The 23,782-nt window shown below is 43.4% G+C and overlaps 1 protein-coding gene across 4 annotated transcripts in view; it reads left to right on the top strand.

Annotated features, from left to right (window-relative positions):
• The window catches only part of MTUS2 (microtubule associated scaffold protein 2), a 491,119-nt gene that overhangs the window by 383,493 nt on the left and 83,844 nt on the right, over positions 1-23,782 (top strand). For all 4 annotated transcript variants that reach the window (XM_034758688.1, XM_034758689.1, XM_034758687.1 and 1 more), the window contains one exon: positions 390-601. In XM_034758688.1, the coding sequence (XP_034614579.1) occupies positions 390-601 (212 nt within the window). The remainder of the gene's footprint in view (positions 1-389; positions 602-23,782) is intronic.

The raw sequence follows: 23,782 nt of genomic DNA, 5'->3' as shown, positions 1-23,782 counted from the left end.
TAGATGTTCAGGCTTGGGCTGGAAGCTGGGCTCCAGGATCCTGCAAGGGGGGAGGATTCAGTGCTTGGACTCCAGCCTGAGCATCTGCACCGCTGTTAAACAGCCCCTTAGCCCAAGCCCCACAAGCCCATGTCAGCTGGCATGGGCCAGCTGTGGATGTCTAATTGCAGTGTAGATGCACCCTTAATTCCTGGAAGGATCAATCCCAAAGGAGTAACTTGTGCTTTGATGTGCCTGCACTTTTTACAAGTAAAATCACTGGAAAGCTTGTGTGAATGCAGCAGGCTATTTTTTTAGTAGAGTTCCAGGAGCCTTCAAAGCATGAGAGGTTGTGTCACTGCATATAGAGTAACTGATTATGGTTTTGGTTTTTTTATTTCATCTTGTAGGATACCCTAAACAAAGGGCAGCTGTTCCAAGGAATGGATTTTCCACCAAGGCAGATCTGCAGACTCGAGAGACTGAACGGCAGTTCATCCAGCAGCTGAAGGAAAAGTGTGACAAGCAGTCCAGGCAATTCAGCTATATTCAGGAGGAACTTAAAAGAGCCAGTCGTGGCTTCGAGGTCTTCGCTATAACAACACAGCATTTCTTTTGTAAGGTAAGTGCACCCCATTAGAAAGCATTCGTGAGGGTGTTTAACGCTGTGTCTGAATGCAAGTCATCTACACGAGCTAAGCATTACTCCAGCCCCATTTTAACTCTGCTCTTAGGAGCCAAGTGTATAATTTCATTGTAACGGTTGCTATGAGAAGGGTATTATAATTAGATACCGCGTAGTTGGGAATCGAAGATCGGTGCATTGAGATAGAGGAGAGTGCTGTAACTGATGTCTTTGTAATGAAGGTGGAGGGGATTTAGAACGGATTTAAGGATATAAGATATGCAGAAATAAAAGGTGCCAGCCATCTGTACATTAGCGCTGGAATGGACAACTTCACTAAAATTGTGACAGCTGCAATAAAGGTGCAAACTGGTCATAGACTTAATCTTTCAAAGTGTGGCAGAGGGAGGAAAAGAGACTTTCCTACTATACCTGTGCACTTCCCATTCACCACAGGCTGGGTAGTACTGACTTGTCATCCAAATTACAGTGATCACTCTTATAAATCTGTCAATTCCCTTAGATACATGAAATAATGATGCCTCAGTATTTGCAGCATCCCTTATAGCAGGAACAGACTAATTATAAAATCATATCTGTTTACCAAATGCAGGACAACATTGGGAAGGCTTAAAGAGAAACCACGGTATTCTTGCAGGATTTTAATTATCACTTGCCTCAAAAGCCGCTTGCTCTAGGATATGAGGCCAGATTCACCAGTCTGTTCTGTTTGCTTTGTACCCCTCCAGGTGAAGCCGGGTTTGTGACTGCTTTGTGTTGCTGGAGCAGTGCAGAACAGACAGTGATCTCAGTGGATCTGGCCTGGGATTTCTGTAACATCCCAGAACTGTCAGCAGGGCCCGCTCTAGACACCAGCGTTCCAAGCATGTGCTTGGGGCGGCACTTCTCAAAGGGCGGCATTCCGGGTTTTTTTGTTTGTTTGTTGTTGTTTTTTGCTTTGGCGGCCCGGCACTCCGGCTTTTTTTTTTTTTTTTTTTTTGCTTTGGGCGGCAAAAAACCTGGAGCCGGCCCTGGGTGTCAGTTTGTCTCTAAGTTTGGAACAGCCGATACTATACTTTTAGCACTGAGTGGGGGGAAAAAGAGCCCAGCTTTAAACCTTCTAAAGCAATTCAGAAACGCTTTACATGCTTTTTTATGTTTGGTTTGTGGTTTTGATGGGGCAGGAGAGAGCTGCCTTTGAGGTGGCACCAGAAGCTCTGCCTTTTTCCCAAGTAGGAGTTGATCTAGCAGGCTGGCTGGGGAGTCTGAATGAGGGGGAAAGAAATTGGGTGACAGGAGGATTTTATGAAACACTAAATATTTAAAATATTTTTCTGAGGCTTTCTTTTTCCTTTATTTTTTTTTCCAGTCTTGAGACTTCAGGGCATTTTTGAAGCTCTTTTCTGAGCTGACTGTGGAGTGTCCTTGATTAAAAGCAGAGGGAAATACAAAGGAGTGCAGCAGTGCCTGCATAGCTTTGTCTATGTTCTATCTACTGGAAAGGGATTTGTCTTCTTGTGCATCATTCACAACTTGTTACAGGGATTCTACAAAATATTGGGTGCATGTGTAGTAGCAGACAAAGAGAGAGAATATATATTTATGCTGTTGCTTTTGTGTTAGAAATCAGGTAGATGGGCAACAGATCTAATTTTCTGTGCATGGCAACTTCATGAACAGCATTAGTAACAGAGCTACAAAGCCACCTGGACACAACTATTAATTTGTTCTATTATGGAAGTGTGGTATTGGAAGGAACTGTAGCATGGCTCGGGATTTGGTTAAAACTTGTTTAGGTCCCATCCACAGTGCAAGGTGGAACAGTTTTGAAATTGTTTTCCCATTAAAATAATTTAGGGTAACATTTTTAAAGCAGCTAAGTTACTTTGGCGCGTAGACACCTACGACTCATTGAATTTCTATGGGACTTAGACTTTTAAGTCAGTTAGAATGTTTTGAAAATGTGACCTTTGGGTGTTGTTCTGTGCTTGGTCTCTATTTCAAGGTGATTTTTTGTTGTTGTTGAAAGTTTGAGCAAAATCAGTCCTGCTGCTTTTGAGTGAGGGAAGTGTGAAAACAAAACAAAACCCTTTTCATGTTAAAAAATGTATATTGTGACTGGTTTTGTTGGTTTAAAAGATGGCTACAGGCAAAATGGTTGAGGGTTGAGTTAAATTTCAATTTGCCAGGGGAATAGTCCTCATTATGGAGAGAGACATAGCTTTGTTCCTGAAGAATTTAGTTTTAATTTGTACAAGCGATGAGTGCTTGAAAATTTCATGCTCTGCATGCATGGTGATGTCCTGCTAAGCTCGCAGAAGGCCTGATCCATCACCCATTGAAATTAATGGGAATCTAAATGTGCATGTAAGGAACAATGTACTGTATACAAGTAAAATGCTAACTTTTCTGCTGTGCCTCCCACCTGGTTCAGATAAATGTCCAGATTTTGGGGAAAATCCAGGATCTTATAAAAGATTCTCTCCCCTCTCCCTCCTGCTGCTCTATTCCCAGACAAAATGCTCCTTTGGGTTGAGGAATATACACAGGCCTGGGAGCCAGTTCCTGATTCCAGTCTCACCTCTTTCACGAACAAACCTTCTTTAGGGCTTGACTGTGCACCTGTTACTCAAGTTGAGTAGTAGTCACCATTGGGAGTAGTCCCATTAAGTTCAATGGTACTAACTGCACAATTGCTGCTGTTAAGGCTAGATGCTGCAGTTTGCACACAGCCCTGCATTGGGTGGGAAGCACCAAAATAGATCATGTGCGAGGAGGCATCCTACAAGTTTCCCAAGTCCTATCCTACAGGACAGTAGACAGGACAGGGCCATGGTCACTTCCTCCCTATCTTTCGGTAATTTGCTCACTGAAGGGATGAGCAGTCCCTGCTTATGGTGATGGCTATTGTGATTAAGCATTTGTGCAGCCATGCAAAGGACGAGGCAAGGTTTCTTGCATGCTTTCACACTAACATTTGTGCAGATCTGGCCCTTACCAAGGTAAAGATCTCCCTCAGACAAAAACCATAGAGTTAATTTAGTTACATGGCAGTATTCTATTTCTCCTTTAGATAAAGGCTGTATTGTAGTGTGTACACCCACAGGGACAGAGTTAAGGTTACATGTGCAACCTTAACTTTGGTATGCCCTAGCTTTTAAGTGACTAACCTTGCAACTTTAAAAAGCAACAGAGGATCCTGTGGCACCTTTAAGACTAACAGAAGTATTGGGAGCATAAGCTTTCGTGGGTAAGCACCTCACTTCTTCAGATGCATCCCAATGCTCCCAATACTTCTGTTAGTCTTAAAGGTGCCACAGGACCCTCTGTTGCTTTTTACAGATTCAGACTAACACGACTACCCCTCTGATACTTGCAACTTTAAAGTTGCATGAGCTTTTTCCATTTAATTTATACTAATATGTCTTGGCAGCCATTCTGAGAGAAATGTGACTGTTCAGTGATATCTCAGAACTAATGTTCCTTTCTCCTCCTCCACTGAAAATATTCTTAAAAAAAGATTAAGAACTGATGTAAAACTAATAAGTACCAAGGAATTTGAAGCACATAGTAATGCTTACTATATACCCATCAAATTGCAACTAAAACAGACGGCCACCTTGTTATCTAGAAGGATAGATAATCAAATGCGGTGCTGACTCAGAGTCAGAGAGCAAAGGAAAATGAAAGCAGTGGTTCTTACATAGGCCATTAGCCAGTTATGAAGGGTAATGATTGCTATGCCTGTGGACAGCTGTATTTTGATTAATTATTAGTTAGCAGATTAATTAGCTATGGTCAAATTTTGCCCTCAGATATATATGCATAACTCCTATTGACTTCAGTGGGAATTTTAAATTTATCTGAAACAGGACAGTTCTTGCTTAATGTTTCATATTCATAATGCTTAATTCTATCCTCAGCTTATGTGCTGAGGATGCCAGCTGTGATGGTGTATTACGTGCAGTGAAGAAACTGTCCACAGGGAATTGAATTAAGATCATCAAGTCATTTCACACAATACAATATAAACAGCATTCGGTGACTTTGGTCACTACTGACCTCCACCAGCTAGATTAGCCTGATAATCAATGACATTTCTGGCCCAGTTTCAAGCTCTGCGTTAAATAAAGCCAAAGGATTTTCTTGTGTTGCAGTTTGCCTGTTAGAAGTGGCAATAGTGCCATCTACAGGAGAGTAGCCCCAAGTGACATATTTTGGAAAGAATCCCTTATTTAAATAAAGAGTAGATGAACTATATCTAAATATTTCTATCATATTTATAGATAGAGCTTTTTCTGCTGAACACTAGCCTGGCCACACCACCCCAGTGCATTGGGCTACTCTGTGATAATGGCATCACTTCCTCTTCTGCCAGTTCCAGCTTAGATGTAAGTTTGAAAAACAGTGGAGATATCTTGTTAACAAGCTCCTGATTCTTTGGGTAAATGAGGAGTTTATGTAAGTAGGTACAGAGCTTCCCAACCTTTCTTAAAGAAAATTGTTGCAAGAAATTGATCTTTATATAATGTGTAGGGAAGTTGTTATTGGAACGTCCATTTCGCTGAGGAGCGGACATTTCTTTTTATTCCAATTAGGAACAAAACATGAACATTTTGAAATTGACTGAAAGAAAGTTCAAAAAAAGTTCCTTTTCATTTCAATTATGACTTTTAAAAATTGAACATTCTGTCATAATATATACTATAATACAAAATAAAACCTTGCTAAACAAAGAGTCATTTTGAAAAGAAAAATCTAAGTGTTTTGGAACTTCCCCCCTCCAAAAAAAATTCATCAAAATCAATATGATTTCATGAAGCATTTCAATTTCAGCAGAACTGCATTCTCTGATGGAAAATGGGTCCATTAAAGATTTTCCAGCCAGCTCTAATTATTATTTATTTATATATTGTCATAAATATTAATGGAGCTTTACAGAGAAAGCTTTATACCTAAGGAGGGATATGTGTGCATTTGCAGTCCCCTAGGTGTTCCTTGTAGTGCTGACAGGGAAATACAGGGATACTGCAAATACTAAGGTAACCTGATCAAAGGCAAAACTGGTATATTAATAAGGGTGGCCATTGTGTGAGTGTATATATAAAATACTTCATTTATAGATCTTTGAATCAGATAAGTAGTCATAGACAGGAAACTTTTGCTGTGTCCAGAGAAATATAACAAAGCCAAGGAAAGTGACCCCAGTGGCCTAATGGATAAGGCATTGGCCTACTAAGCCAGAGATTGTGGGCCCAAGTCCCATATGAGGTGAACAGCTATATTCTTTATGGAGGAGGGATAGCTCAGTGCTTTGAACGTTGGCCTGCTAAGGCCAGGGTTGTGAGTTCAGTCCTTCAGGAGGCCATTTAGGGATCTGGGGCAAAAATCTGTCTGGGGATTGGTCCTGTTTTGAGTTGGGAGGGTGGATTCAATGACCTCCTGAGGTCCCTTCCAACCCTGATATTCTATGAAAGTGCCCCTGTCCTCTCTGTATATGTCTGAAGTGTAGCATTTTTGTCCTTTGAATGAACCCTATTGCACCAATGTAATGTGTTTTCCCAGGGGGAGCATACAAACCTTAGAACACTACATTCCCCAGCAAACATTGGAGAGAAAACCCGTGGAAGGGGGCTAAAAGGGATCAAGTTCCAGGGAGGTTGTTCTACCTGAGATTTCTTCCTTATTGTTCTGATGGAGTTTGCTGTCCTGCAGAACAGGCCATAGCGTCAGACTCCATGGATTCCCCAGGAGCTGCACAGATCTCAGGGGCTTCAGCAGGACACCAGGGCTTCTGCACAGAAGCTCCATGCCACAGCAGCAGTCGTGGCCACCCTCCTTGGCAGCATGGCTCCAGCAGCACCACATTGCCAGGGACTCCCCGGCTGCAGTTGCCTCCAGGACCCTCTCTTGTTCATGAGCAAATGCTGGCAGCCAAACAGCTCCAGAACCAGAAAACTAGCATTTTGCAACTTAGCTGCACTGATTCTGCTGGGTATGAGACTCCAGAAGGTGTCATGGATCATGAGATGGCATCACAAGATGTACCGTGAAACAAAACGTTACAGAAGATGAAGTCAGGCCATAGGCGATGCGTGGTGGGGGGAGGCCTGCGGGGTCAAGTGACCCCCCCCCCAGATATCTGCTTGGCCTGCAGGGGGGAGAGGGGCTCTGTCCTTCTCCTGCTTCGCCCGCCCCCAGGGCATGCTCGGCCCCTGTCCCTGGCAGCCGGGCCTGGGTGGGAAGTGGCAGGACAGATACTTCTCACGCCGGCCACTCCAGGTCGCTGCTCTATGCAGTGTGGTGGCTGCTTAAAAGAGCCTGCCTGGGGAAGCGGTGGCGGGTCGCCCTCCACCCCAACCCAACTGCCAGGGACAGGGGCAGAGCGAGACCGAGCCAGAGTCCCCTCTCCCACCCCTGGCACATTTCCAGATTGCTCTGCCCCTGTCCCAGCAGCCAGGCCTGGGTGAGGGGCAGCCCCCCATGTCCTCCCCAGCCAGGCTCTCTCAGACAGCCTGTGCTGACCCGAAGTGACCAGCTTCAGCTGCGTGAGAAGCAGCTTCGTCCCGCTCCCCGCCCGGGCCCGGCTGCCAGGGAGAGCGGCTGAACATGCCAGAGGTGCAGTGGGGGAAGGGCAGAGCCCTTCCCCCCACAGGTAAAGTGGGACGGGAGAGCTTGGTGGCCCCGGGCTAGGCGCAGGGTGTGGGGGAGGTTGCTGGGCAGAGGAGACATGGGGCAGTAACATGTCCTCCCCTTTAGAGTGTGCTTCCACCCCACCCCACCCAGAATGGGGAGGCTCAAGACATCTGTGTGTCAGGCATAGAAATCTAAGCACAGCATATCCATCGCTTTTACTGCAGTAAATTCTCCAGCGCTTCCCAGGGTTAGTACTCCAGAAGAAGAGAGATTTTCTGGTGGATCAAATGTGAAAAATGCTTCTTTCCATCCGCCCTTTATATCAGCCTCCTGTTTTCCATTCACAACTATTCTGCATCTCCACATTGGACTTACTTCTTCACGCTCTCTTCCTTTCCATCCCTGCTGATCTCTCACCCATAGCTGTTTGTATTATTTCCATCCAATTTAGACGTTAGTGCCATGGGCCATATCTAACCTATGCATTTTGTAAAGGGCTACACACGTCGGTGGCGCGGTGTAAGTAACAAATAGTGAGTATTGTACATCGCTAGGTAAATGCTGTGACGAATAGGAACTCTGGGGTTGGGGGGAGGGGAGGCTTGGGAGGTGTACACAATATTTCCTACTTTCCGAGCCAGATTTGTAAAGGTGGTTGTCCAAGCTCAGTGTGCACTAATGTGGGCAGTGTAGAGCTTGTGCTCTTACTGATTCAGAAGGAAAAACAAGTCAGGGAGAGAATGAAATTCCTAACCCAACTCTCACACACCTGTATTCCCTGGTTCTCCTCTCTTTTCCCTCTCCCAGCTCCAAACATCTGGCCGCCCATTGCTTGATGAAGATAATTAGCTTTCAATTAACACCAGATACATTTTTTTTACTTGTTCCACTTGCAAATCCCTAGGCCTCCGAACTTGTCTAATTAGCATGTTCAGAGGCATCTCCTTCTGGCACAGAGCGAGAAAGCAGCCTTTTCATTAAGCAATTAACTCTTCATCTACCCCTTTTCTAGGTATGTCTCAGTCTGAATGAGACCAAACAGACCCTAGTACTTGTCATTAGTGTAGTTCTGTTCAGGGCCTGGGCATACTTGCCATTTGAGATAGGGAAATCAGCTTGATGCTGCCTACTTCATGCTGCTGGGCCCTCCTCACACCTGTAGCTAGTGATAAGTCCTTCCTTCTTCCTGTTTCCTCCTGGTGGGCAACTCTGGTGAGAGGAGGGGCTTTTCTACCTCTGCTGCCACAGAGGACATTGGAGGTCCTGCTAGAATAGTTTTTCTGTGGAGACTGGGAGGGCAGAACAGAGAAATAGTTTTCCACCTCCATTTCTTTGAGTGGCTGGTACATGTTTTTCTTTCCCCTACCCTGCTGCTCAGTGTAGCAGGACCTCCCTTGCTGACAGCCATATTTCAGAGCTAAACTAGAGAGAAGGAGGGGGGCCCATTGGGCTGAAGATGATTCCCATTTATCTGCTATTGGAAGGAGGAAAACACCATTTCGTTCTCTTGGCAATTAGGGGGTGTTCTCTGTACTATGGCAGTGAGGTTCCCCAGCATCATAACTGCAGTGAGGGGGAAGAGGACATGCTCCCCACATTCTTGGATGATGGTGGACAGGAATCACCACCCCGTTTCCAGTTCCATGCCCCCTCTAACAGATTCCATGGGCTACATGTCCCCAGTGAGGAGATATAGATAGACCCAGGAGAGGCAGTTGTGCAGCTCACAGGATGAGACTATGTACCTGTGTTCACCTCTCTGTGAGCCCCTTTCACCAGAGTTGGTCAGATTTGGTTTATGGGGGATGAACCTTTTTCAGGTCAGCTGATCTCCTGAAGAAAACCACGTGCCATAAAGGCAGTATCCAGGGCCACAGCCAAAATTTACAAGGCCTGATGAGTCCACCCTGCCCCTCCAGTGAATGCATTGTCATCATCTTCTGCAACCTTATAGCCTCCCACCAGAGGGCTCACCTCCATCTCCTCTCTACCTCGCCCCAGTGTTTTTATATCCCTGCACTACCCACCCAGCAACCCCCACTTTGCTCCAGCCACATGTAGACTTACTTTTCTTTCTTCATATACATTGGTAATTACATTAAAAAAACTATATTCAAAGAACGCTACAGTTGCAAAGTCAAGCACTCAGAAGTTAGGAAATGCAAGAATAGTTCAGCCCCCCTGGGTGTATGCATTATGATATAACCTTTAATTACATGTTAACATGCCATTTTTGCACAGCACTCTTGCTTTATTCTGTGAATGGCAATGGTCCAGTCCTTTCCTTCTGGGATAACAAAAATACAACTAAAAATCCAAAAACATCCCAACTAAAAAGATCTTTCTACCCTGTCTTGGGCTGTTCCTTTACCTCTCCTTTAGTCTCAGTCTTCAGTCCCAACCTGGGCTCAATAGTACTTAGATCGGGTTTCTATGCTCCTGCCCTTGGGGCTGTTAGGGGAACCCACTTGCATCTGGTGCTCTGGGATCTGGCCCAAGGATGATATATTAAGCAGGTGGGTCTGCTCCTTTAAGATGTGCTGCTGTTTCCCTGGGCCACTTGCTACCTCTGAGCCCTATGTGCTGTTTCCCTGTAGCAGGTGCTTAATACAGTCTGTCCTCTGATTGTGAGTCCTGTGGCTTCTCCCTAGGTCCTTTCTGTTCCTTTCTGTGGTGGAACACTGACCCTCAGGACTACTTCTCCATGCCTTGTCCACTTTCCAGGGCCCACCGCAGGATTAATTCTGTCCCTGTGGGCTTCTTCAGGCTGCCTCACCCAGGCCCTTCCCAAAGAGAGGGAACTCCCTACCTCCTCTCTCCTGGGTTTCTCTATTCTCTCTTTTTCAATAGCTCTTGGAGCACTGGGGAAGACAGGAAGAAAGCCAATGTTGTGCCAATTTTTTAAAAACGTAAAAGGGATGACCTGGGTAATTATAGGCCTGTCAGCCTGACATCAATCCCGGGCAAGATAATGGAGCAGCTAGTATGAGACTTGATAAATAAAGAATTAAAGGAGGATACTATGATTAATGCCAATCAACATGAGTTTATGGAAAATAGATCCTGGCAAACTAACTTGATATCTTTTTTTTAACGAGATTACAAGTTTGGTTGCTAAAGGTAAGAGTGTTGATGTAATATATTTACACTTCTGTAAGGCATTTGACTTGGTACCACATGGCATTCTGATTAAAAAACTAAAATATTATAAAATTAACACAGCACATATTAAATGGATTAAAAACTGGCTAACTGATAAATCTCAAAACATAACTAAATGGGAATCGTCATCAAGTGGGTAGGTTTCCAGTACCATCTGACGGGATTTGGTTCTTGGCCCGATGCAGTTTAACATTTATTTCAGGTCACTGATAAAAATCTTAAAATCACTACGGATAAAGTTTTCAGAGAACACAAAAATTGGGGTAATGGTAAATAAGGAAAAGGACAGGTCACTCATACAGAGTGATCTGGATTGCCTGGTAAACTAGGCTCAAGCACATAGTATGCATTTTAATATGCCTAAATGTAAATGCATACATCTAGGAAAAAAGAATATAGGCCATACTTATAGAACGGGGACTTTATCCTGAGAAAGCAGTGACTCTGAAAAAGATTTGAGGGTCGTGGTGGATAATCAGCTGAATGTGAACTCCCAGCATGATATTACGGCCAAAAGAGCTAATGTGATCCTCTGATTCATAAACTGGAATCTCAAGTAGGAGTAGAGAGGTTATTTTGCCTCCGTATTTGGCACTGGAGCAGCTGCTGCTGGAATATTGTATCCAATTCTGGTGCACACAATTCAAGAAGGATGTTGATAAATTGGAAAGGGTTCAGAGACAAGCCACAAGAATGATTAAAGGGGTAGAAAACCTGCCTTTAGTGATGGAAACAAAGCGTAACTATTAATGAAATGATGTCGGATTGGAGGGAGGTCTCAAGTGGGGTTTCACAGGAATCTATTCAAGATCTGGTGTTGTTTAACATCTTTATTAATGACCTGGATGTAGGTATAGAGAGCATACTGATCAAGTTTATAGATGACAACAAAGGGGGGGGGGGGGGGGGGGGGGGGGGATGTTGCCAAAACTTTTGAAGACAGCTAAAATTCAGAGGGATCTTGATAAATTGGAGAACAATAGACAACAAAATAAAATTCAACAAAGACAAATGTCAGGTGCTACACTTAGGGAAGAAAGCACTGCTAAGAAGGATATGGGATTTGTGTTGGATCACAGCCTCAACGTGAGCCATCAGTGCAATACTGTTGCAAAAAAAGCAAATGCAATTTTAGGTTGCATTAACAGAGGCATAGCATGCAAGTCACAGGAGCTGATAGTACCACTCTACTCGGTGCTGGTTAGACCTCAGCTAGAGTACTGTGTCCAGTTTTGGTCACCAATGTATAGAAAAGATGTAAAGAAACTGGAAAGTATTCAGAGGCAAGTGACAAAGATGATCAAAGGGATGGAATGCTAGTCATATGAGCAAAGACTGAAGGAACAGGTATGTTTAGTTTGGAAAAGAGGAGATTAAGGGGGCAGGATATGATAGCTTCAGATACTTGAAAGGCTGCTGCAAAAAAAGATGGAGAGAAGTTGTTCTCTTTTGTCAGAGAGGGCAGGACAAGAGGCAGTGGTTCAAACTACAGCATAGCAGATTTAGATTAAATCTCAAGAAAACTTCCTAAGAAGAAGGAACAGCAGGGCAAAGGAATAGATTGTCTTGAGAGGTTGTGGAAGCTCCTTTACTGTATGTTTTCAAAAAAAAAGTTGGAAAGCCATCTGTCTAGGATGGTTTAGATACAACAAATACTGCATCTTGGTAGGGGGTAGACTAGAATGATGACCCTTGTAGTCCCTTCTAACCCTATGTTTCTATAGACACAAAGAGTTCAATATATTTAGATTAACAAAGAGAAGGTTAAGCGGTACTTGATTAGTCTTTAAATATCTACACGAGGAGCAAATATTTATTAATGGGCTCTTCAGTCTAGCAGAGAATGGTGTAATGTGATCCAGCAGCTGGAAGTTGAAGCTAGATACATTCAGGAAGCTAGATACATTCAGAATGGATATAAGGCATAGATTTTTGACAGTGAAGGTAATTAACCACTGGAACAATTTACCAAGGGTCATGGTGGATTCTCCATCACTGACATTTTTAAATCAAGATTAGATATGCTCTAGGGGTTATTTTGGGAAAGTTCCATGGCATGTGTTATGCAGGAGGTCAGACTACATGATAACAATGGTCCCTTCTGGGGTTTGGAATCTCTGACTCTAGTCTTAGAGAGTGACTGCAGATGCCCTCCCTACATCCCTCTTCTGCTCTCAACTCCTTCTGCTTATAGTCCTTTCCCAGTCCCTTCCCAGCTGGGCTTCATCCTCAGTTGAACATGACTCTCCCTCCAGGTGCAGCTATGTTAATTGACCTCTCAGACCCTTATTAACCTTTTTGGATCCTATGCGGGGGACACATCTCATGACCGGGTCCAACAGCCTTCTTCACGGCACAACTCTGATTCAGCCTGTGCACTGAGTGAAGCAGGAGTCCCATGGGGAAAAAATGTATCTGATCACATAATTAAAGACCATCATAATGCATAAGCACAAGGGAGACAAATTAAGGTTTGCACAGGCAACTTTAATTCTGGCATTTCATCACCTTTGAGTCCTCGATTTTGCAACTTTACATTCTGTTAATGTAGTTTTTGTATGTACTTTCCTATGTTTATTTTAAAAAACAATTTAAAAACAGAAAATCAATCATTTGGAATCGTACTGACCTCCAGCTTGGATCATCAGCAGGGCTCAGCCCTTTAGATCCAAAGCACAGAGCTCTACCACTTGAACTAACAGTAACAGGTAGCCAGTAGTAGGCTGTTATCCTCTATGTGGACCAGTCACTAGATGGAGGATGAGACGCACCTTGCAAATGGGTTTCACATCTATTTACTGACAGCACAGAAATGAAACCTCGTGGGTTCAATTCCAAGTTCTTTAAGGAAGTGTGTACTTGTGGTATAGACCCTTCTGCCCCTAGCCTGTGTCTGTCCCCCACTGTTCCTGTCCAACCCACCCCCTCTGGCTACTCCTCCTTCCGCTCCCCCACTTCATTTCTCACTCCTTTGCATTCCAGTGTAACATTTTCCTCCTCCCCCACGCTGTCTGGGCACCAGAAGTAGGAGTACAGAGAGCACAAAGGAAACAGTCTCTCTACGGTCAGTTCCAGTGCCAGGATCACAGCAGCCCCTGGCAACTGGGTGAGCAATTGCAGAGAAAGTTCAGATCAGCCCCTGCAGCCCAGGATGGGACATGCTCAGTCAATGTGGTGGCCACCTGGGTGCAGTTAGTGGTTGTGAGGGGCTGGAGTATGCTCAGTGCCAATGGAATCTTCAGCGAATTTAGCTGCCAAACGCCAACGTCTCTACTGATCCGGCGCAAACTGATATTTTTCTGAGGCTTTGTAGCCTGAACAAATTTGAATGAATTTTCATGACAGTGACAAAAGGCACATCCTTAACACAATTTCTGCAAAATCATTTAGAGCCTGCTCCAGCTCCCAATTATAGTCAATGGAAAGACTCCCATTGGCTTCAGAGGGCTTTGGGTCAGTCCTTTGCTGCGTTAGTGCCGCGTCTTTTATGTCAGAAATATCACAGTAACTTCTATTATGCATATAAACACATGGCATGTTACAGTCCCTAATTGAAATGAGTCTTTAAAAAGTCCTTTACAGAGAATGTGCACATCCCGCCTTGAGACCTGTGGCAGAGCAATTGTGTAAATATGATGTGCTTTAAATATATATATAACATCAGTTTCTATTCACCAGATAAATGGCAGTGATTATGCAATAGTTGTTCTCGTCTACTGAATTAATAATCTATGGTTTTTAAATTGCCGTCACACCAGCTGTAACATTACACCTCACTAACTAACGACTTTTACCACAAAGTGCTCCATCCCAGACTGTGCAAAGATCAGCACTTCACTAACAGCATTGACCTAGTACCCATCTCCCACACTTAGCAGTAAAATTCATTAACTGGAGCTGGGCAAAGACTGCAAAAACATTTTCTACACATGTTCATTCAGATCTTTAAAAGAACTGGCTCTGGCTGGGTCTGCCCCACTGTTGTGTTTATTTTCCACGCTTATTGTAGCAAACAAGTTTTCGGGCAGGAATATTTGGGGAAATGAAATAATTTTATATTAACCCATTATTCACACCAGAAACCTAAGTCTAAGAATTATACTCACCCAATCCCGGAACACAAACATGCCATATGACCTACTTGCCCAGTAAAAAGAGATTGAATTTCTGATACTGAATATTCACAGTGGGACTGCACGCTAGCATTTTTGGCTAAATGAACTGTTGTTGAAATGTTTTGAGGAGACGTATCTGTTTTGATGAAGTTTTTATGGGGGGTGTTGGGAAAGGAAGACTCAGACTCTATAGGATTGAGGGGTGGTTAGGGCACTGCTCAGAGAAGTTGGAACCCCAGGTTCAAGTTCCTGATTCAGAGTTATCTGGGATGAAAAACTCTGCCTTGAGTAAGGCAGAGCAGGGTCTTGAACATGGGTCTTTCATATCCCAGGCTAGTGCCCTGAGCACCCAGATACACACACCCCTGAATCAAAAAGTTCAGATTTTGATCTGAAAATGGGCATTTCTGCACAATTGCATTTTCCTGAAAACATTCAATAGGTTTTGATTTGGTTCCAGTGCAGAACAGCACCAAATTTTGAAACGTTGACAGTTGCCATGAAACAGAATTGTCGTCCTCCATTCGGCTCTGGGGCTGACATATAAACTACCAAAAATTATTTCGTGAAAAATTCTGAACAACAAATGATATCAAGAAAATCATGATCAGCCCAACGAAAGGAGCAAATAGTTTATTTATTATAAATTCTCCACCAACATCCATCGAGTTACTTGACAACTACTTATTGTTATCCAGGAGGTATTATCTCCAGGGGATAGTTATGATAGCATTATTCTGGTAGGACTCGGCACAAGAATAACAGAACCATCACACTCCTGTGAATTCAGCCGTGAAACCAAAGCCTAGCACTGGCGCTATGGGGATTTCTCCATGGTCTGGCCTGCCCTCACGTATACACTTATTCTTTCCACATGCTACTAAGGGCAGCTGCCTGAAGAGTCAGCCATGTGCACACACACATATCTCCTGGCTCCACCTGCACATGTACTGCTTTAATGTTTTTTTTTTTAATTATGCTTTTGCACACGTGAGAATTGATGTATCCACCTGCCAACAAATGTACCTGTAGCATTTAGCTTCCTCTCCTCTCACAGTAATGCAGGCTGCCTGTCCCACCAATACCATGGAGGGTGAGCAGGTAGAGGCTGTGATTTTAGCAGCAGCGCTTTACAGGTAGGATGCACTCCAGATGTCCCTGCGGACAAGTAGAGCCAGGTTGCCTCACTGCCATACCCGCCCTCTGCTGGTATCACATCACAACTGATTTCTCAAGTGCACGCACAGTGACGCTGTGATTGTGGCATTCAGTGCTAGTGCCGTGGTGCTACCATACTTATAGTTACTTCTAATTAGGAGTTAGGGGCAGGGAATTCTTTTGTTCCAATTTTTCACCATATTCATTTGTTTGTAAGTTGTATCCCCATCCCTTATGTTTTATCTGTAGATTCCGATTGTAGGTCCCTCTTAGGCAGGGATTGTCTCTCTTTCTATGTCCATACATCACCCAGTGCAATGGGGCCCTGATCCCCATAATATAAATATTTAATAATAATGAAAGTTGGGCTTTTTATTGTTACTTTATTTTTGGGATTTTTATTGTTACTTTTGTAACATAGCAAGATGAACAACTTATTACCGATGACAAAGGGTAATGAGACCGCAATATTAAGTGTCCATCAAGCCATTTGCACTTTTCAACTGCAGAAACAACAGTCTCAGCACACAATTGCCTTGAGTTGTTTTTAACCATCACAAACCAGGAAGCTTAGCATTATTTGAAACATCCATTATTACCCATGTGTTTCCCAGCGCAATAACATCACTACAAATAACATTAGCATGTTTTGCTTAATTTAATTATGTGGAGAAAGGAGTAAACAGATGCATTCTGGACTGAAATTAGATGAATTAAAAGAAAGGAAAAAATGTAGCTAATTGAGGGCTTGTCTATATTACAGGTTATGTCGGCATAATTTATGTCACTCACGCTGACCTAAGTGCCGGTGTGGACAGCACTATGTCAGCAGGAGAGCTTCTGACTATGTCAGTGCTAGGTCAGCGCTATGTCAGTGGGAGGACCTGAAGGCCAGGGTTATTTGTGTGGCTTGATTGAAATAAAGGCAACAAGGGTGGGTGTGCACACATGCACATATGAAATATGGAAGTGACTACATTAAGTGCTGTTTTCCTTTTCTGTCGATAAGGATGTTGTTGGTGTTTGTATTCATTTACACTGAATGAATGCGATTAATATTTGAATGCGATTAATATTTGACGTCCCACAACATGTTCCTTCTGTAGTGCTGCGGGACAGCCCCCAGCAACAATTCCAACTGGAATTCCTTTGGAATCCCTCAGGTTATAAGATGCCACGGCTGTACACCTCTTTCCCTTTGTTGTGTTTTAAGCACACAGTATGTGACCAGAGCTTTACAGAAATGAGCATTGTAATATTTCATAGGCAGTATTCCATAATGATGGCATCATTGGAGATATGGTGAGTTTCTGGGGCATTCTCATTGCCTCACTCTGATTTCACTGGTGGGCAAGTGAAATATTTTCAGTGGAATCCTTGGAAGGATTGCCTAAGAAATTGAAAAGGGGGAGCAGCTGTGAACTATATAATATGAAACATGATAACTGAAAGGAAATAAAACAGAAGAAGGAAAAACTGTAAATACTGGATGCTTATATAACGAAATGTGACTGGCTAATGTTGATAGAGGGTATGTTTGCCATAGATATGAAGATCCATACGTGACGGGTTGGATCACAGAAACCCCCTTGGGGCTGCCAACTGATGTGCCAAGACTACTTCTGCCCCTGCTTTCTGGCCCTGGCAGCTTGGGACTTCAGTGCCCTGCCTGGTTTGAGCCAGACCCGCTAGCCTGCTGCAAACCCAGACCCAGGTCTGAACCATGTCCCCTAACAGCAGTAGGCTTAATTGAAAGCAGCTTAAGAAGTGTTCATGTCTTTAACACTCAGATGCCCAACTCCCAATGGGGTCCAAACCCCAAATAAATCTGTTTTACCCTGTATAAAGCTTATACAGGGTAAACTCATAAATTGTTCGCCCTCTATAACATTGATAGAGAGATATGCACAGTTGTTTACCTCCCCTCCCCCAGGTATTAATACATACTCTGGGTTAATTAATAAGTAAAAATTGATTTTATTAAATACAGAAAGTAGGATTAAATGGTTCCAAGTAGTAACAGACAGAACAAAGTGAATTAATAAGCAAAATAAAATAAAACACGCAAGTCTATGCCTAATACAGTAAGAAAACTGAATACAGATAAAACCTCACCCTCAGAAGTGTTCCAGTAAGCTTCCTTTTACAGACTAGTCTCCTTCTAGTCTGGGTCCAGCAATCACTCACACCCCCTGTAGTTAGTGTCCTTTGTTTCAGTTTCTTTCAGGTATCCTTGGGGGGTGGAGAGGCTATCTCTTGAGACAGCTGAAGACAAAATGGAGGGGTCTCCCAGGGGTTTAAATAGACTTTCTCTTGTGGGTGGACACCCGTCCCTCCCCCTGTGTAGAATCCAGCTACAAAATGGAATTTTGGAGTCACATGGGCAAGTCACATGTCCATGCATGACTGAGTTTCTTACAGGTAGCATCCAGGGTTCACATGCTACCTTGAACGTCCTCATGTAGACTTCTCGTGTGGATTGGAGCCTTCCAAGATCCATTGTCCGTTAAGTGCTTCTTGATTGGACACTTAACTTGCAAATTCCTTTCTAAAGAAGCTGACCAAATGTCTTACTAAAGCTATTTAAAATCGAACAGGTATACAGTCGATATTCATACTTCGAATACAATAATGACACATGCATACAAATAGGATGAATATATTCAGTAGATCATAACCTTTACATAGATATGTTACATGGCATGTAGCATAAAACATATTCCAATTATGTCATATATACATGCATAAGCATATTTCCATAAAGCCTTATGGGGTGCAATGTCACACCATATTTTGACACTAATGTTAATCAGACAGTGGTGTGATTTCTATAGTGCACTAGTTATGACACAGTCATAGGATGATGCTGGGGAAAGGCTAGCAATCTTTATGGAACAAAGAGCTAAACTTTAAGAAGACAGCCTGTTAGAAGCAACGACTAGGATGAGGTGATCCAAGAAGTTCTTGATTTGATGAAAATCAAGGACCAAACCCTGCTCACCTGACTGATCTGAGGAGTCCCATTGGGCCAGAGAGGAAAGCTGGCTGTGTGGTCAGCCCAGGAGACGCAGGTTCAATTCCCTGTTCCACCACGGACTTCCTGTGTGACCTTTGTGAGTGACTTGGAACATGTCTACACAGCAGTTGGGAGTGTGCTTCCCAGGTCAGATAGACGGACATGCTAGCTCTGCTCGAGCTAGTGTGCTAAAAATAGCAGCGTGACACAGTCAGCGGCTCAGGCTAGCCACGTGAGTACATACCTGGTGGGTGGGACAGGATTGTACTCAACTGCTGCCACTATGGCTACACTGCTATCTTCAGTGCGCTAACTCAAGCAGAGCTAGCAGGTGCCTGTCTAACTATGCTGGGAAGCATATTCCCAGCTGCTGCATAGACATACCCTTAGTCTATCTGTGCCTCAGTTTTCCCATCTGTGAAATGGGGTTAATAGTCTCCAAGTGATGTGAGGATAAATTATTAAATATTGTGAGGCGCTCAGGTACTACAGTAATGGGGGGCCATATCAGTACCCTAGATGGAATAAATTCATCCCTGGTGTCTTGAACGGGATGGCACAGGAATTAATTTGGCCCGACAGAACACGTTTCTGAGTCTTTTCCACACTGTAAAGCCATGTCGCAACAGGAAAAAACGGTTCAGGAACCCCCTTCCATCTAAAAGAGAGGGCGGTTGTGGTCCCCAGGTTGAGAACCCATACAACAGAACCTGGCATGTGTGGGGAACTATAAGACATCTGATTTATTTTTATGGGTAGAAAAATGTATGATCTAGTTCAGAATTGTTACTCAGTGGGTGTGAAGCAATGAAGTTCATTCTGGAAACAGGACAGGCAATGCTCTGACTGGGGTGGAAATCACATAAGCATGTATAAACTGCCAAGGACTGTCAACCTATGAACTAAGCTATAGAATCATAGATTATTCAAAATCCAGTGTCGTGTTATGCTGAGAGATACTGGTGACTGTGTGGATCACAATCCTCCTTGAGATTGATGGGAGTTAACTTTCAATTAAAATAGCTGTAAGGATAAATTAATCACAAGCCCCCCACCTAAGACAAAAGTGGTATATGGACCCACTCAGTGAGTGGGCAGAGGATCTTTGCTAAGTATTGTCTGGGTAAGGAGTGAGGGGAGAGGAGGCAGAACACAGAGAACCACACAGACAACCTGAAGGAGCAGCTAAAAGTCCAGTGTCTGACCATGGAAGAAACCTGGGGAGAGGTTTTTGGGTCAGGGTGCAGGTTGAAAAAAGTGTTTTTGGTGCTGCGAGGAAAAGAAGCTATTTCCTGGTCTTGGATTCCTTCTGTGTTCAGAAGACTTTGGGCATTCTTTGTAATCAAAACTGCATCAGAGAAATGCCTATCACCAATTTCTCCTAATTAGAATAACCTAGTAGACTGAAATTTTGGGCTAGCTGCAGGGGTCAAAAGGAGTAACAGTACTCACTTTATAAATGTTATATGTATCTGTGTGGCCTGAGGGCAGTGGGGGAGTTACTGGAGTTTCCTGCAGGAACTAAAAACACTGGGGGAGGTGGGTAATTAATGGAAATCCCTAGGCAAGTAAACAAGTCAGGAGAGAAACCTCACCCTCTGGGGGAAAATGCATATACCAGTTGAAACTGGTTAAAGGAGGCTATCCAAACAAAGCGGGTAAGAACTGAATAAACCCAAATGACCAGCCTGCTACAGAGGAGGGGTCATACTCACTGGACCCAAGAACTGATTCAACACTATGATAGGCCCTGCAGAAAGGGTTTGAAGGACTTTGATATCTGCTAGGGTCCTAGGAGTAGATAGGCATTGCCTGGTAAGCATGCAAGTACGCTGTTCATTGTTTTATATGTTTTTTCTGTAAGGCTTTCATTGTAAATAAATACTTTGCTCTATGAAGGCTGGCTGGTTGCTGGTTAACCCTCTCTTTTCCCCTGGGAGAGAACAGAATAGCAGGTGCTGGCGTGAACTCAGACTTGCTAAGGTGGTTGCACTGAAAGGCAGGTGCAATTGCAGCCTAAATCCCTGGTCTTGGAGGATGGGAATGTGGGTTCCCATGCTGAGAGAGGTGATGGCTAGAGGCCTCAGACCTGAGCAGTGGCAGGCCTCCAAGGAGGTCACAAAGGGGTGAAAGGCGCAGTCAACTCAGGAGCTGTGACAGCATGCACAAGGCAATCAAGATTTGTGCCTAGATTTGGTGATAGGATTCCAAATATTTGGCCAGAAGTTTTGTCTTTGCAACAGGAATCTCTAAGTTCAGTCATACTGTAAAACAGTACAGGCTGCTCAGAAAGAAAATGACTGTAGACACGTTACAGCTATGAGTCAAGTATCAGAGGGGTAGCCGTGTTAGTCTGGATCTGTAAAAAGCGACAAAGGGTCCTGTGGCACCTTATAGACTAACAGACGTATTGGAGCATAAGCTTTCGTGGGTGAATACGTTGTGTCTGACGAAGTGGGTATTCACCCACGAAAGCTTATGCTCCAATACGTCTGTTAGTCTATCAGGTGCCACAGGACTCTTTGTTGCTTTTTACATCTATGAGTGTAATTAATAAACACAGAACTTTTGAATATATTCCACTTGCCTAGGTTCTTACACCATACCTATGACTAATATTTCAGCACCTTCCCGTTGTATCTGAGCACTTTCTGTCTCCAATAAACCAGCTTTTCATCTACTTTTAGCCTGTAAAATGCTGGAAAATAACTATTTCTTCAGATCCAGGGGCAGGGGAAGAAGCTTTTTCCCCAAACAATTTTAATCATCAGTTGTGGAATGAAAGAGTTTGGGGGATCATTTACCATCTTCCCCTTGCTATTGCATTTAGTTAAGTTAAAAGGTCCTACTGGTATAACTCACTGTCTCTCCTAAATTACTGTTGCAGTCCCAGAGGACAGGAATGTTAATAGCACAACTCTTCTCGTGAGAATCCATCAATCCATGAACAGAGGCATTGTATATTAGGGATTTTTGCAGCACTGTAGTTGCGCAGATGTAGCTACACTGCTGCAAATTCTCAGTGTAGATGAGTTGCTCCAGTGTCAACCAGGGCTTGAAACTGGGATAAGTTACACCAATCCAAGCCATGCTTTAAGCAACATTCAAGGGTTTGCATTGGTTTGGCTACACTGGTGCAAACATCCCTAATATAGACAAGCTCTTGAAGAAGGCTGTTCGCTTTTTTCAGTCAAGCAAGCTTAGTCAAGAATAATTAACCACTGGAACAATTTACCGAGGGATGTGGTCGATTCTCCATCACTGACAATTTTTAAATCAAGGTTGGATGCTTTTCTAAAAGATCTGCTCTAGGAATTGTTTTGGGTAAGTTCTATGGTCTGTGTTATATAGGTCAGACTAGATGATCACAATGGTCCCTTCTGGCTTTGGAATCGATGAATCTAGGAAAGCTTCAATTTGACCTCAGATTTCCTGGATGCAATTTTGTATCTACATTCAGAATGGATTGTATTTGCAAATTTTAGCAGTTAGATGTCCTAATGCTGGATTTGGAGGCATAGATCCAAGTGGTTGGGTCACCTAAGTACTATTATTTGTGCCCTCAATTATTGTAGGTGCAAATCTGAAGGGGAATTGTCTTGCAGGAGCAAAAGTGTTGTTACATCAAAGAAAATCGCATTTTTTTTTTTAGTCATACATTTAGTCATACACTTTCAGAAAGCAAAAGCAAATTAATAAAATGTCGAGGAGTCCGGTGGCACCTTAAAGACTAACTAATTTATTTTGGGATAAGCTTTCGTGGGTAAAAAGCCCACTTCTTCAGATGCACAAAAGCTTATGCCAGAAACTCTGAAGAGATTTTTCGGATTGAGTAAGATCATGTTTCAGACCTGTGTTCTCAACATCAAACAGACCTTGGCAAATTAAAAATGTTGAAAATACCATTAAGAGTTGGTTACAGTCCCCAGGCTCACACCTGGTTTTTACAGGATACTTCAAAACCCCACACGACAACAATTTGAACATCAGCCTTAATTCTGCTGTTGTCCGATAAATTGCTCTTGCCTAATAGGTTGCATAAACACAAATAATTTGACAAAGACCACCTGCATATCCCCACGCCTCACATCACACGTAACTGGAGTTGCTATGAAAAGCCGGCTAGAAAGACATTAGGGTAAAGAGAAATCAGGATTCCATACAATCACTTTTCCATGATCACAGGAAGTAGGCATTGCTGGAACTCAGTCTTTCCTGTCATGTTTATTATCCTTATCAGTAATTACAACCTTCTGCACACAAGAAACCTTCCAAATAAACTCCAAAATCTCCCACTCTTAATATATGGTTTGAATAACAGCTTAATTCTACGCAGACTGCAGCTTCCTTAGACAACAACAAGCTTCCACCCCCTGCTAAAGGTGGTGCTGGTGGGCCATCATGGAACACTAGTGCCATAATCTTCAAATGTGGATCCCTCAGGTTAGTCACTTAACTAAGTGGTCTGATTTTGACATGAGCTTGAGCACTCACAATTTTCCCTAAAGTTAATGAGAGCTGGGGATGATTAATAAATATGAAAATCAGCCCTCCTCCCCCTCCCCCCAGCTCTAGGTGCCTACACGTGGATTAAGATGCCTAACATTAAGCACCCAGGTTTGGCCTATATTTTTCTTATTCAAAGCACCCACAGTGTGCCAGGATGCATTGACATAGCAGATACAATGCAACAAGTGGGAGCGATCAACAACAAGCGAGGAAATGAGAGGATGGGCAGATGAGAGATACAGCAATAAGGTCACAGTATTATTTAGTAGCCATGTATATGTCCCATTCAAACTGTGTTCCACTCCCTTAATTCTGTGTTGCCTTAACTACTGCAGCCCCCTGCTCTCTGACCTCCCTCTCTGCCATCTTACTCCATGGCCTCCAAAAGAGCGCCTCCAAAATCCTTTTCCTTTCCTGCCATGTGTCATCCCCCTCCTTGAATGTGTGTGCTGGTTTCCCCTCTTCTAAACAGCAAGGTCAAGCTCCTCCTCTTCATCTTCAAGATGCTCTACAGTTCCGCTCCAATTCGCATCTCCGCCCTTATCCTCTCCGATATTCTTCCGGTTTTCTTCAGTCTTCTTG

The sequence above is a fragment of the Trachemys scripta genome, chromosome 1 (genome assembly GCF_013100865.1).
Source record: "Trachemys scripta elegans isolate TJP31775 chromosome 1, CAS_Tse_1.0, whole genome shotgun sequence".
Classification (NCBI taxonomy): Eukaryota; Metazoa; Chordata; order Testudines; family Emydidae; genus Trachemys; species Trachemys scripta.
This window is presented reverse-complemented; position numbering and strand designations above follow the sequence as displayed.